The sequence below is a fragment of the Manis pentadactyla genome, chromosome 3 (genome assembly GCF_030020395.1).
Source record: "Manis pentadactyla isolate mManPen7 chromosome 3, mManPen7.hap1, whole genome shotgun sequence".
In the NCBI taxonomy this organism is placed as follows: Eukaryota; Metazoa; Chordata; class Mammalia; order Pholidota; family Manidae; genus Manis; species Manis pentadactyla.
In genome coordinates, this window is record NC_080021.1 from 174611571 (window position 1) to 174623332 (window position 11762).

General features: G+C 37.9%; 1 protein-coding gene across 1 annotated transcript; it reads left to right on the forward strand.

Annotated features, from left to right (window-relative positions):
* Window positions 1-907: 907 nt before the first annotated feature.
* DMRTA1 (DMRT like family A1) lies at window positions 908-9356 on the forward strand. Its single transcript, XM_036924928.2, has 2 exons — window positions 908-1843; window positions 5060-9356. Exons 1-2 carry the CDS (start codon window positions 1204-1206, stop codon window positions 5905-5907), a joined length of 1488 nt encoding a protein of 495 aa, XP_036780823.2. The 5' UTR covers window positions 908-1203; the 3' UTR covers window positions 5908-9356.
* Window positions 9357-11762: the final 2406 nt, after the last annotated feature.

Genomic DNA, 11762 nt, shown 5'->3' on the forward strand with positions numbered 1-11762 from the left:
TGGTGTGAAGTGGGCGGAAAGCTCAGATTGATTAGCAATGTCTGTCCTGGAATCATTAGGTGGATTGGTAAAAATGCCATTGTTTCTTGTTACATTAGGGGTAGGGTATGAATTGCCCGTGAAGGTAGTTGAATATTATCTTGAAGAGCTGACAGATCCCTGACTCTCCTTTTCATTAAGACCAAACACTGAAGAATTTTCTGCCTCAAATGCTCTTTTGGTTTAAAAGCAATATAACCTTTTATTTCAATTGAAGCCATTATATGTGTATTTCAAGAATATAGTTTAAGAAATATGATAGCATATTTGAAGAATGGTGTAAAGGACCTTCCCCAATACTTTACAATAGGAATATGAAGTATGTTTTAAATAGCTTTAACACAATTGCTACCTATAATGAGTTCCGCATAAGAAATTCATAGACTGGGTTTTCAAAGTATGGAAACCAACTTTACGTGTGTAAATAAACGGAATGCACAAAAAGAATCTGAGTGTGAATCAGTTTCCTCCTTTTTCCTTTGTTCTGAGCTAACACCCATTCAAAACAAGGCATCCCTCAGATGGGAGACATTTGCGGTCCGTCAAGCAGGGCTTTCTCATTAAAATAGTCAGACTTCCATTCTGAAGACATAATCTGGGAAAAGGAAAGAAAAGGAGAACTCCACATTCCAAATCTTCAAACTTGCTTAGGAGAAGCGTGCAACTGGGGGAAGAACTTAAAATCTTGCTTCGTTTAAGAGGAGCAGTAAAAGGCATGGGAGAGAGCTTGAAGAGTATTTTACGAAAATACACGTTGAGGAATCCATGGGGTGAGAAAAGCAAGTGGGAGAAAAAGGCTCCTTCCAGACGGCCTACGCTCTCCGCCCCTGGCCCGCCCTCCCCGGCTTCAGCGCTGGGTCCGGTAAACCCGGTAGGCGGGGTTGCCTGGCCGGCATTTACTCTCTGGCTCAGAAGGCGCGCCTAGCAAAGGGGCATTAACTTGGCACCTCGGACTCCAAGAGGCTCCCAGGGCATCTGCACCTTTAGCGTCTCCAGCTCCAGGAAGCGGTCGTCCGCAACGTACAGCGAGAATTGTGGCGAACTTTATCCGTGTGTGGGTGGGAGGCCGCGGGACACGCCGGTTCTCCCGTCCCCTCATCCGGGCAGGGTTAGCTGTGGACGGCGCCCTCCCAGCGACGACCCCTCGCCAGACACCCCTCGGGAATGGAGCAGTCGCCGTGTGGCAGCAGAGGCCGAGGCAGCGGCCGAACCCACCTGGTCCCGGGGCTGGTGGCCGCGGCCCCTCCGCCCCGGTCTCCGGCGCTGCCAGTGCCCCTGGGGGTACCAGTTCCTCCAACTTTCCTGCGGCCACCCAGCCTCTTTCTGCGGGCAGCCGCCGCCGCCCCCACGGGAAGCGGAGGCTGCCTGCCGGCCGCCGGACTGGAGAGGGGGCCGGGCGCGGTGGGCTGCGGCTACCCGCGGACCCCCAAGTGCGCCCGTTGCCGCAACCACGGCGTCGTGTCGGCACTCAAGGGCCACAAGCGTTTCTGCCGCTGGCGGGACTGCGCGTGTGCCAAGTGCACCCTGATCGCCGAGCGCCAGCGCGTCATGGCCGCCCAGGTGGCGCTGCGCAGGCAGCAGGCCCAGGAAGAGAGCGAGGCCCGCGGGTTGCAGAGGCTTCTGTATTCTGGACCCTCGGGGCCCGGGAGTCAGACGTCCGGGAGCCGCAGAGCGGAGACTCCCCGGGCCTTGAGCGGCCCTGTGACGGTGACTGCGCTGGGACTGGGGGCCTTGAGGCAGGCTAGCGATCCGGCGACCCCTGCTTTCGAGGTTTTCCAGCCAGACTATAAGGAGGAAAAACAAGGTGAGTTGGTCTCTCATTTGCCCTTTGCAGAAGAAAAATGGTTGTTCTGGAGAGAAACTATTTGCAACAAGCAGCGCTGCCCTAGAAGCGGGCAAGAAAGGTTGTTTAAAAGGGGCACTAAAGTTTTGGGAAACTGCTCTGCAGTATGGACATTAAGGAGGGTGTTAAGACCCATCCCTTGTTGGAAGGGGCTTCCGCTCCTTTAGGTGAATAGGGTGAGGTTTTGAAACCGTGAAGCGCGGGCGATGAGATGAGCGACTCACGGTAGGAATAAGTAGGCGCCCAAGTCGCTGTGGCTTTGTCTCTGTCGAGTGGAACTTCAGCAGGCAGTGAGTGAAGGGCTTCTGGCTCAGTGAGAGAAGCTGCCTGTGAGCCTGCTCTGTAATCATCTCAGCTATAAAGTCAGAGAGAACCTTCGGATCCTGTGTGGGAAAGTTACCGATAACTGGGCATACAGTTCTTTACCTTGGGGGCAAACCTGTGGCTACAGCTGGTGGAGGGGGAAGAGACAGAATCTACCAAAGTCTCTTTTAAATTCCCTTCTTTAAAATTTTTAAGCATTCCATCAACCCCGGCTCCCAAGTGTTTGTACACTTTCAAAAGTATAGAAACCTCTAATATTTGAAGTTTCAATTCTTCTCATGGGAAGGAAATAGAGGATTTCCCGATATGTAAAACCATGTATAAGAATTTCAAAGTCTAGTATTAGGGATTTCTTATCAAAGGAGTATTAATTTTTTCTCTTATTTGTAGACTGTAAATCTACTTCATGCCCTGTGTTAGGTGAAAAAGATACTTAAAAAAAATCCCCCCAAATGATTATTTTTTCCTGCTAATATAAATCTCACTGCATTTTAGTGAATTTCATAGTCTTCCACGCAGTGAAAATGTCATTTAGTATTTTTGTATAAATCCAACACAGGTTGTAGCATATGACTATGATAATGGTATAGTAACTTATTAATTAGTTCCCTAAATTATGAAAATTGCAGGTCTTAACAGACCACAGGATATACTTTTGAGACTGTCCCTGTTTAAATAAGGTATATATGATTTTGTGTTTCTTTATGCCAACTCTTTGCCCATGTTCTAGTTTATTTCAGTAGACAGAATAGACTTTAAACATTTCTCATGGAAAATCAAAAAGGACTGAAAAACAAAGTCATTAAACAAAATTGCCCTAAAAAAGAAGTAAAAGTTAAAATTCCATAAACTAAATTGACATATCTGGCCGACAAAACTGCTAGAGATAGATTTAGGTGATTTTTTGTTGTTGTTGGGGGGAAGGCAAGGTGTTCTATTTTAGAGGGTCAATTATTTTATTTTATTCCTCGTCTCAGTTGACCTTCTTGTTTGAGAAGCTACTTCATGACTTTTATAAACTGCCTGCCTCCTTCTTCTCAATATCCATGAACTGTAGTAAACTAGTCTGTGTAATTTACTCATTCATCAGACAGACTAACAGTGATACAGAGATGAATAAGGTTTTCTTATGTGAAGGAAACATATTCAAAAGGAAGAAAATTGTATTTATACAAATACTACAATACACAAGATACAATGATACAAGTGAAGAAGGAAAACCAGCTATCAGAGTTGAGAAAACAGAGATTATGTAAATGATATCACAGTATTTTAAAGATATCTTTTTTCTAGATAGTCTTATACAATCAGTATTTCATTATAATACATTGTACTCATTTAATAATAAAAATTACTTTATGCATAAATTGCTGTAGAGATGAAATTTTGATACCTTACATGCTCAGGGGGACATACTTAATGAATCATATTTATAAATAAAATGGAATGGTGGACCAAGGCCAGTCATTCTCCATTTGGCAGACTTCATTAGAAAAGTTTTATTGTTTTATTTAGACTTAAAAATATTAGAAAGTACTTATAGTTTTGCAGTAGTAGCATCATTTTTGTCATGTTTGATATAATGATGGCATTTTAACCCTCAAAGTATTAAATTGCACACACTTTAATTTTAAAATAAACTATAGCTATTTTTTAAGAGTTCATGATTGCTCCTTGAGAAAACAGAAGTATTGCAAATCATGTTTGCATATCACTGCTTTAGTCAGTATTTGTGGAAAAAGAAAGTGTGATAGAAATACTGAGCAGCCCAATTGACAGTTTACTCTTTCTAATGGAAATAGAGATAAAATACGTCAATAGTGTAAGAGGGGATGTAAACCAAAATAAAAGTTATTTAGTGAATGTGTGCATTGTTATTACCTGGCATTAGCCTTGTAAAAGGGCTTTAAAGATGTTCTTGTTTTATTAATATTCATATGCCCAACATGTTGAGGTAGAAAATCAGATTTTTGTATAAAAATTTTTTTTCAGAATTGTCCTTAATATTGGAAGGGAGTTGTGATTTGAAGCAAATGACTAATATGCTGTTTTTATAAATGCCTTGAAGATACATATAGATTGCAATAGTGCAATATTACAGTTAATTTTCTTTTTCAATAATTTTCAATAAAGCCTTTTCTTGATATTTTCTGGAGATTATGAAAAAAGTACCATCTCTGTATCATCTCTCACATAAAATGAAATAATGAGAGCTCTGGTATAATTTGAGATTGGTGCAGCAGTAGTTATTGTTTTACGTTTGAAATGGAATTTAAAAATTTCTTTTTTCCTCCCATTATTCAGGTAACATAATTAGAAGCTCAAATGTGAGCATGAGAAAACCAATTGTTAAAATTTAGCACTAGTGATTAAATATTCATTTTCATACTAAGATTGTTCCTTCTTTTCATTTCTTATCTAAACAATCATTTTACTTCTTTTCACATAGTGTCATTGTGAAAAAAACGGGTAACAACAAAACTTGGATAACATTTAGGAAGAATCTCAAATTGACAAATGGGGCAAATAGTGAGAGATAGATGTTACATTAATCGTTTGGGGTAAAAATAGACTTTCAACTTCTGATTCTTACATAACTACATTATTAGCATATTATATAATTCTGTGACCCTGAAATAACGTATAAATAGAATTTCCCACTATTCGAACACCTGCATTTCTGAATGACTTTAAAAAAATTTTATTCATTAAAATCTCCTACAGTCAATAAGTATTAGTAATGTACAATGACTGAATGTGTTATTTTATCCAGCAGTATTTTTGAATGGGCTCTACTATGTCCTGGGAAGTTTGCCCTTTATTTGATTTTCTTTTATTCCCCCTCTCTCCCAGAACAAAAAGAGAGTAAGCGTAACTCATGCCAGAGTGGACAAGAAGAACCGGTCTCCAAATCCCATCAACTTGCCCTGGGATCATCTCCTAAGTCTAATGGTGTCATTGGAAAACAAAACTTCAGGTTATCTATTTCAGAAAAGTCAAACAAGGATGATAGCTTTCAGTCTCCTCACCCTGGAGAACAGTCAGGAGGCGAAGAGAGTCCCAGGTCCCTATCATCCTCTGATTTGGAATCAGGAAATGAAAATGAGTGGGCCAAAGACTTTATTGCTTCCAGAGCCAGACTTCCCACAGTGTCCTCAAGATCAAGGGACCCTCTGGATATCCTTACCAAGATATTCCCAAATTACAGGCGCAGCCGTCTAGAAGGCATTCTACAGTTCTGCAAAGGCGATGTGGTTCAAGCCATTGAACAGGTCCTAAATGGAAAAGAACACAAACCAGGCACCAGGGACCTAGCAAGCTCAGGAGAATTGGAAAATACAGCTTTTCAGAGAGGTTCAAATTTTAGTTTAGCTGGAATTGGTTTTGGAACTCTAGGGAATAAATCAGCTTTTTCTCCTCTTCAAACTACTTCTTCTTCTTATGGAGGTGACTCAAATCTCTACAGCTTAAATCCTAGACTAGGTATCAATCCATTACGGCTGGCATATTCCTCTCCAGGAAGAGGACTGTCTGGTTTCATGGCACCCTATCTAACTCCTGGATTGGTCCCAGGATTGCCTTTTCGGCCTGCCTTGGATTATTCCTTTTCAGGGATGATTAGAGATTCTTGCTACCTTCCCAGCAAAGATTCAGTAGCTGGTGGCAGACAGTATTCCAGGTCAAATCAAGACAATCTGTAATGCATCTGCATCTTCTCCCTTTCTGGAGTATTTCTAGAAGCATGCAATAAAACCCCCATTCCTACCCCCAAACACCCACATCTATTAATGTGTTCACTATATATGGTGAGAGGATTATCATGCCTTAAAAATGTTAATTTTTTTTTACAAGCAATATTATAGACTTGGGATTTAAAGATTCTTCTTCAGCATTTATTAAGCATTTAAACATTATGCGTGCCTTGAATAAAGCCATTTCGGGAAATATTTCTACTTTAAATGAATTTTCTCTGTAAAATATGTTGTAAAATTCCTATTTTAAAACTGTACTTGTTTTTATTTTATTGAAAAATGGAGTTTATACTTGTAAAATACATTGTAAGTGTAAAGCAGTCCATCATTACATAAAATTAACCAAAAGGAAGAATTTAAAAAATTGAGGTAATTCCAAATAATTATTATCTTAGCTTTTCCTTTCCTACTGTTCCTTGTGCACAGGAGAGAAAAAAGTTATTAAACTTAAAAAAAAAATTCTCATACAAGTGATTAGTAAAACTTTTGAGAAATTTAAGTTTCTTATTTTTTTCTGAATGCCTTATTTTTCATTCTTTTCTCTCAGTTGTGATAAGTGCCATTAATAAAACTTTTCTTGTAGGAAAACATTGTGAATTATATAAAAGCCTGTGAAGTAAATCTTAGAAAAAGAGACTGCGCCATCTCCTGGCCACTATCCCTAATTACAACCAAGTTTTGGTGGAGTATAGGAATCAGAAGCAAATGGTATAAACTAACGATGTTTTGAAATGGTCATTTTGGATCATGCTACATAGAAATTTTCAGACTATAAAGTGAACATCTACTGTGAATGAGGATTTTAATCTTTAAGTACACTTATGTGTGCATCTTGGGAAATATCCCTTTCCCTATGTTCATTACAAGAATATGGTGGCCATTTTCAAAAGTTAAAAATAATTTTATTCAGAAAATTTAAAAAGCTGCTAGGATGAATATTGATTGACTGTAGATAGATAATGCTTAACACACTGGGAGAGATAGAAGATTTCCAAAGGGGAAAAATTGTCATTAAATTTTAGAGGTTTTCTTGAGATTTAAAAAATAGTTTTTGTTCTCCATCTGGAGCATTTGAAAACTATTTCAGTCAGTGAAAAGTCCCTGAGAAAACTGCTTACAAAACAATTCTATAAAGTTTTCCTTATATGTCATCAATTTTTTTAAAGGACAGTAGATTTATTATTATTGTCAGGAATAAAAGGAGACCCAGCTGTGGTATAAGATAGTTGATGAATTAGAGATGGCTTAAACAATCTCAGCAGCATGATTCACTAAAGATTTCTTTAATTATATGTGTGTGTGTGTCTACATATACAGAGAGAGACACACACATATATATATAAACACACATATATATTATACACTCAAGCCCTATTAGGTCTCTTATCATGATTGCTTTTCCATGGAGCCAAATAAGAATATATTTCTAAAGTATATTTTACCAGTAAGTATCATTTATAAATGCATAGTATCTGATGCTTATTTAAGATGTAAATGTGTTTGAGTATGGATTATTTTTAATGGTGTAAACGTGGGAAAGCAGATGTTGCAAAGATTTGATGCAATCAATATTCATTATTTATAAAAGAGTTAAAAAAATCGAAACCTAAGTGGTACAATGACTGGAAAGTAGTTGATACACAATTAATGTATACTGAGTGAAAAAGCCATTTTGGTTAATAGATTTCTTTGAGACTGATAAAACCAAAGAATTCTATAGAATGGCCTATAGACACATAGTTTTCCATGCAATTTCATGGGGTTCTTGATACCTAAATACCATTTATCATTCTGTTTAGAATTGTTGGTGATTCTTAAATTGTTTCCATTGCATTAATTTGAATTCCATTGCATGAATTCCATTCCATTAATTATCAGTACTATCTTTTGAAAGTGCTAGAGCCTATAGAGGATACCAAATATAAAATATTGCACTCTCAAGGAAGTTACATTATACAGTGGCGATATGGTTAAAAAAGACAAAAATGCTAGAGTTGCTGGATTCTTCATGTGGTTTATAGAATAATGTGCATGTATCTGTTTGAGAGAATTGTTTTTGAACTAGAGAGAACATCCATTTTGGGCAGTATTCAAATTTTAAAAAATTATTTTATGATCTTAAAACATATGTTAATGTACCTAATGCTTTATACATTTCATACACCTTAAAATAATCATAGAACTTAAATCATTTTATAGAATAGGTTGTTTTGTCCAACAATTAAATTGAATGTGAGGAAATTGAGGCTCAGCAGTAGTGTTGTCCATCCCTAAGTTTATAATAAGAGTGGCAATCATCAGGTGTGGAAGTTACTTCACCAATTCAATTAGACTATAAGGTCTGAAGAATTCATGCTTGTCCACTCAAAGCTTTGAATAGAATCTGGCACATAATAGGTGCTCAAGTGACAGTGTACACTTACTGAATTAAGTAAAAGATAAAGCATTAGCTTAAAAATCCATTTATTTAGCAACCATTTATTAAGCACCTACTTTGTGCCAGGTACTGTGCTAGACACAGGGGATAAAGAGGTAAGATTCAAGTCCTTGCCTCGGGTTGCCTGTAGTTCATATAACTATATGTACAAAAACAAGCAGATAACCAATGTTGGTACTGTTTGACAGTGCTGGCCCTTCAGTGAGTTCTGTGTGATATGAGGTTTATGCCCATGGATGCTGCTTGATGTCAACTCCTAGGCCACTAATGAGGGGTGGGGACAAAAAGGGAGAACATGTGTTTCCATATAGTGTGTTTTAGAAAGTCCATTACATTTGTCTGAAAGGTAAACAGCTCTCAGGTCTATGATGATGAAAGCAGGCAAAGAGGACACTTTTGTGCATTTGAAAGGAGATTTGTGTGGAAGTCACCCTAGCTTCCTCATGGCCTCTGGCTGAGAGTTATGGTCTGATTCCAGTCCCAGCGCTGCTCTTCTGGAATTCCTCTGATTCGGTGCACAGACGTCCAGGTCTCAGCTCTTATCTAGCTGTTTTGTGAAAATGGGTTAGAGTCGAAAGGACGACTGAAAAGCATGTGAGTCAAATCATCTAGTTTTTCTCTGCAACTTCTGAGTCAAAAAGATTCTGGGAATTTGAAGATGCCTTTCCTAGAGATTCCTAACTGTGAACTTGGAACCAAGAAAACTATGAAGTGGCCTATCCATTCAATTCTCTATTTGTATAAGTGTGTTTTCCTTAGACATTTGTTTATGTTGGAAATTAAAAAACCTTCAGCATACAAGAAAAGCCTGGGACAAAGCACTTTGTCATATACACTGTAAATAGAATCATTCTCCCCCCACACAAAATAATATGAAGCACATCATTAATTTCATGAAGGCAAAGCTTTCCCCAGGTTACCTTGATTCTGAAATATAGAAGCTCATCCTTTAGGTCAAGGATAGTGGGAAAAATTCTTGCTCAGATCCATTCCTTCTACCCTCACATATCTCCAGGTAATCCTGGTGATGTCTACATTGAAAAGCTAGACCCTTAGTTATTTGGCATCATCCTCTCTAAAATTGAAGCTGTTTTGGTGTAATGCTTGAGAACAGTTGTGTCAAACAAACATACATATATGTATGTATATATATATATATTGGTTTTTGCATACATATTGTATGATATGTATATATATATATATTGGTTTTTGCTTACTGAGTGTTACTTGAATGAGGGACATTTACTAGTCCTGTTTGTTAACTCCATACTAATGATGGGGGTTTCAGGGAAAACAAGATGGCAATGATGAGAACTGTGAAGATGTCTGTTTCTCACTTTTGCTAATTTGGTAATTTTAAAAGATTGACTTTTTTCTGGCTATATCACAATATGCTCAAGTCAAAATGGCTCAAGTCAAAACATTATGTAGTCTGGTGAGACATGCATAGTTTAAAAATAGATGCATAAATATGCCCATATCAAAACCTCTATGTCAAAAAGTTGCTGTAAAATATTTATTAAAATCCATCCTGGAGACAAGTTCATTCAGGAAAAATGGACTAGATGTTGATAAAATTTGGAGGGAATATATTATAGAAAGTTGAGCAAGTGTTCAAGGAACGGTTGATTAGAAGGTCCATGTCAAATAGGTGTTTTATATTTCTGTCCTTGACCTTTTATAAAATTTCTGTCAACCAATTAGATGAAGCAATAAAGGTATACAGTTCATTGTTACCTTATTCCTGAATAACATGCATCTGAGAATAGCATTCATCTTTTGGATGACTGAATCGAGTTATACATGATTGATTCCCACCTTCTAATTCCCATTCTAGTGAGCTGATACAACATTCAAGATATTAGAGTTAAAAAAAACACAACTGCACACATACACAACAAGGAAGAGAGACCTGAATATAAACAAAATTTTTATGTGAAAAAAACCATGTAACATGGCGATTCTAGAAGTCCTTTGAAATTTAGATTATATTAATTGGAATAAAGTATGTAGGATGAGGGAGGTGGTAGTACCATGTACTCTGGAATACTGGTTGGTCAGATTTTAGCTGAAGTGTTGTGATCAGTTCTGAGTGTTACACACTAAGAGTGATTCTAAAACCTGGGATATAATCAGAGAGGCATAAGATGCTAAGTGGTGAATGTGGTGGGTGGTAGTGTTCTATGAGAAAGAGTTTTAGGAAAAGGAGAATTAAAAACATTTAAAGAGCTGGCATAGGACAAAAATGAATTTGGTTTATTCTTTGGAGTACAGAGGGCATAGAAGTTAAAAGTTCCATGGAGAGAGAATTCAGAGGAAAACAAGGAAGGACTTATTGGCGGTTAGCAACTGCCCAAGAATGGAACGGTCGCCTAGTATAATAAGGTATCCATTACTCATAGAAAATACCACATAGAAATTACCAAATCAGAGACCTGATTGTTGGGATTTTTTTCATTACTACCTCAGTGTTGGGACTGAAACATTTGTTGAATAAATTAACAAATGACTTTCAATTCTAACACAAAGGAAATGAAAACACCTAACCATTAGTTGTCAATAAAACACACTGCAATTTTATTCATCAGAATTTTCCTATATGACAGTCTCTTAGGAATTGATAGAACAGGAAGAGACAATACAGTTAATGATTTACAAGGAGTTCAGAGTGGTAGGGGTTATGTGAGGTCAGTTGGTATACAAGGCGTAAGGAAGAAGAGGAGGGCTCAAGAAAAAGGCCGTGCAAGAGCACTGAAGATACACTTCAATGTATTTTCCATAAAGTATATACCAGTAAGTGTTCCTAGAAGGAGTGCTTGCTGTGGAGTGGAGGAGACTTAGGATGGATTTAGCTGTACGACACGGGCAAGTCACTTAAACTCTCAGGCATTTGTTTCCTTTCAGTAAAACAAGAATAATATCTAACTTTCAAGGTTCATAGAGATAAATGATAGCTTAAATAAGCTGCTTAATACTGTCATGCTTATATCCTGGGTACTAAATAAATTACTCTCACTTTTATTAATTTGTATTAAGATATTGTCACAGTCTCTCAACAGGGTATCATAATTGCATTTAATCCACTTTTAGTGCACATGGAACCTCAAAGGCTGGCGTCACCACAGAAATACCCAGCCATAGTTCCAGACTTCCTGTTTGATTTGGTTGTTCATTTTGTAGGTGAGCCATGCTTTTATAACATATTGTTGCACATACTTATTGGATTCTTTTAAGGGTGGTGTGGAGTAAGTGAACAGCAAAATGACAGTTTTGATTCAGTCAGGATTTAACAGTCAAGATACAGTCAGGGAAACAGAGTTCTTTTAAGTGTATATGCAAATAAAGGAGTTGTTATAGAAATTCAGCC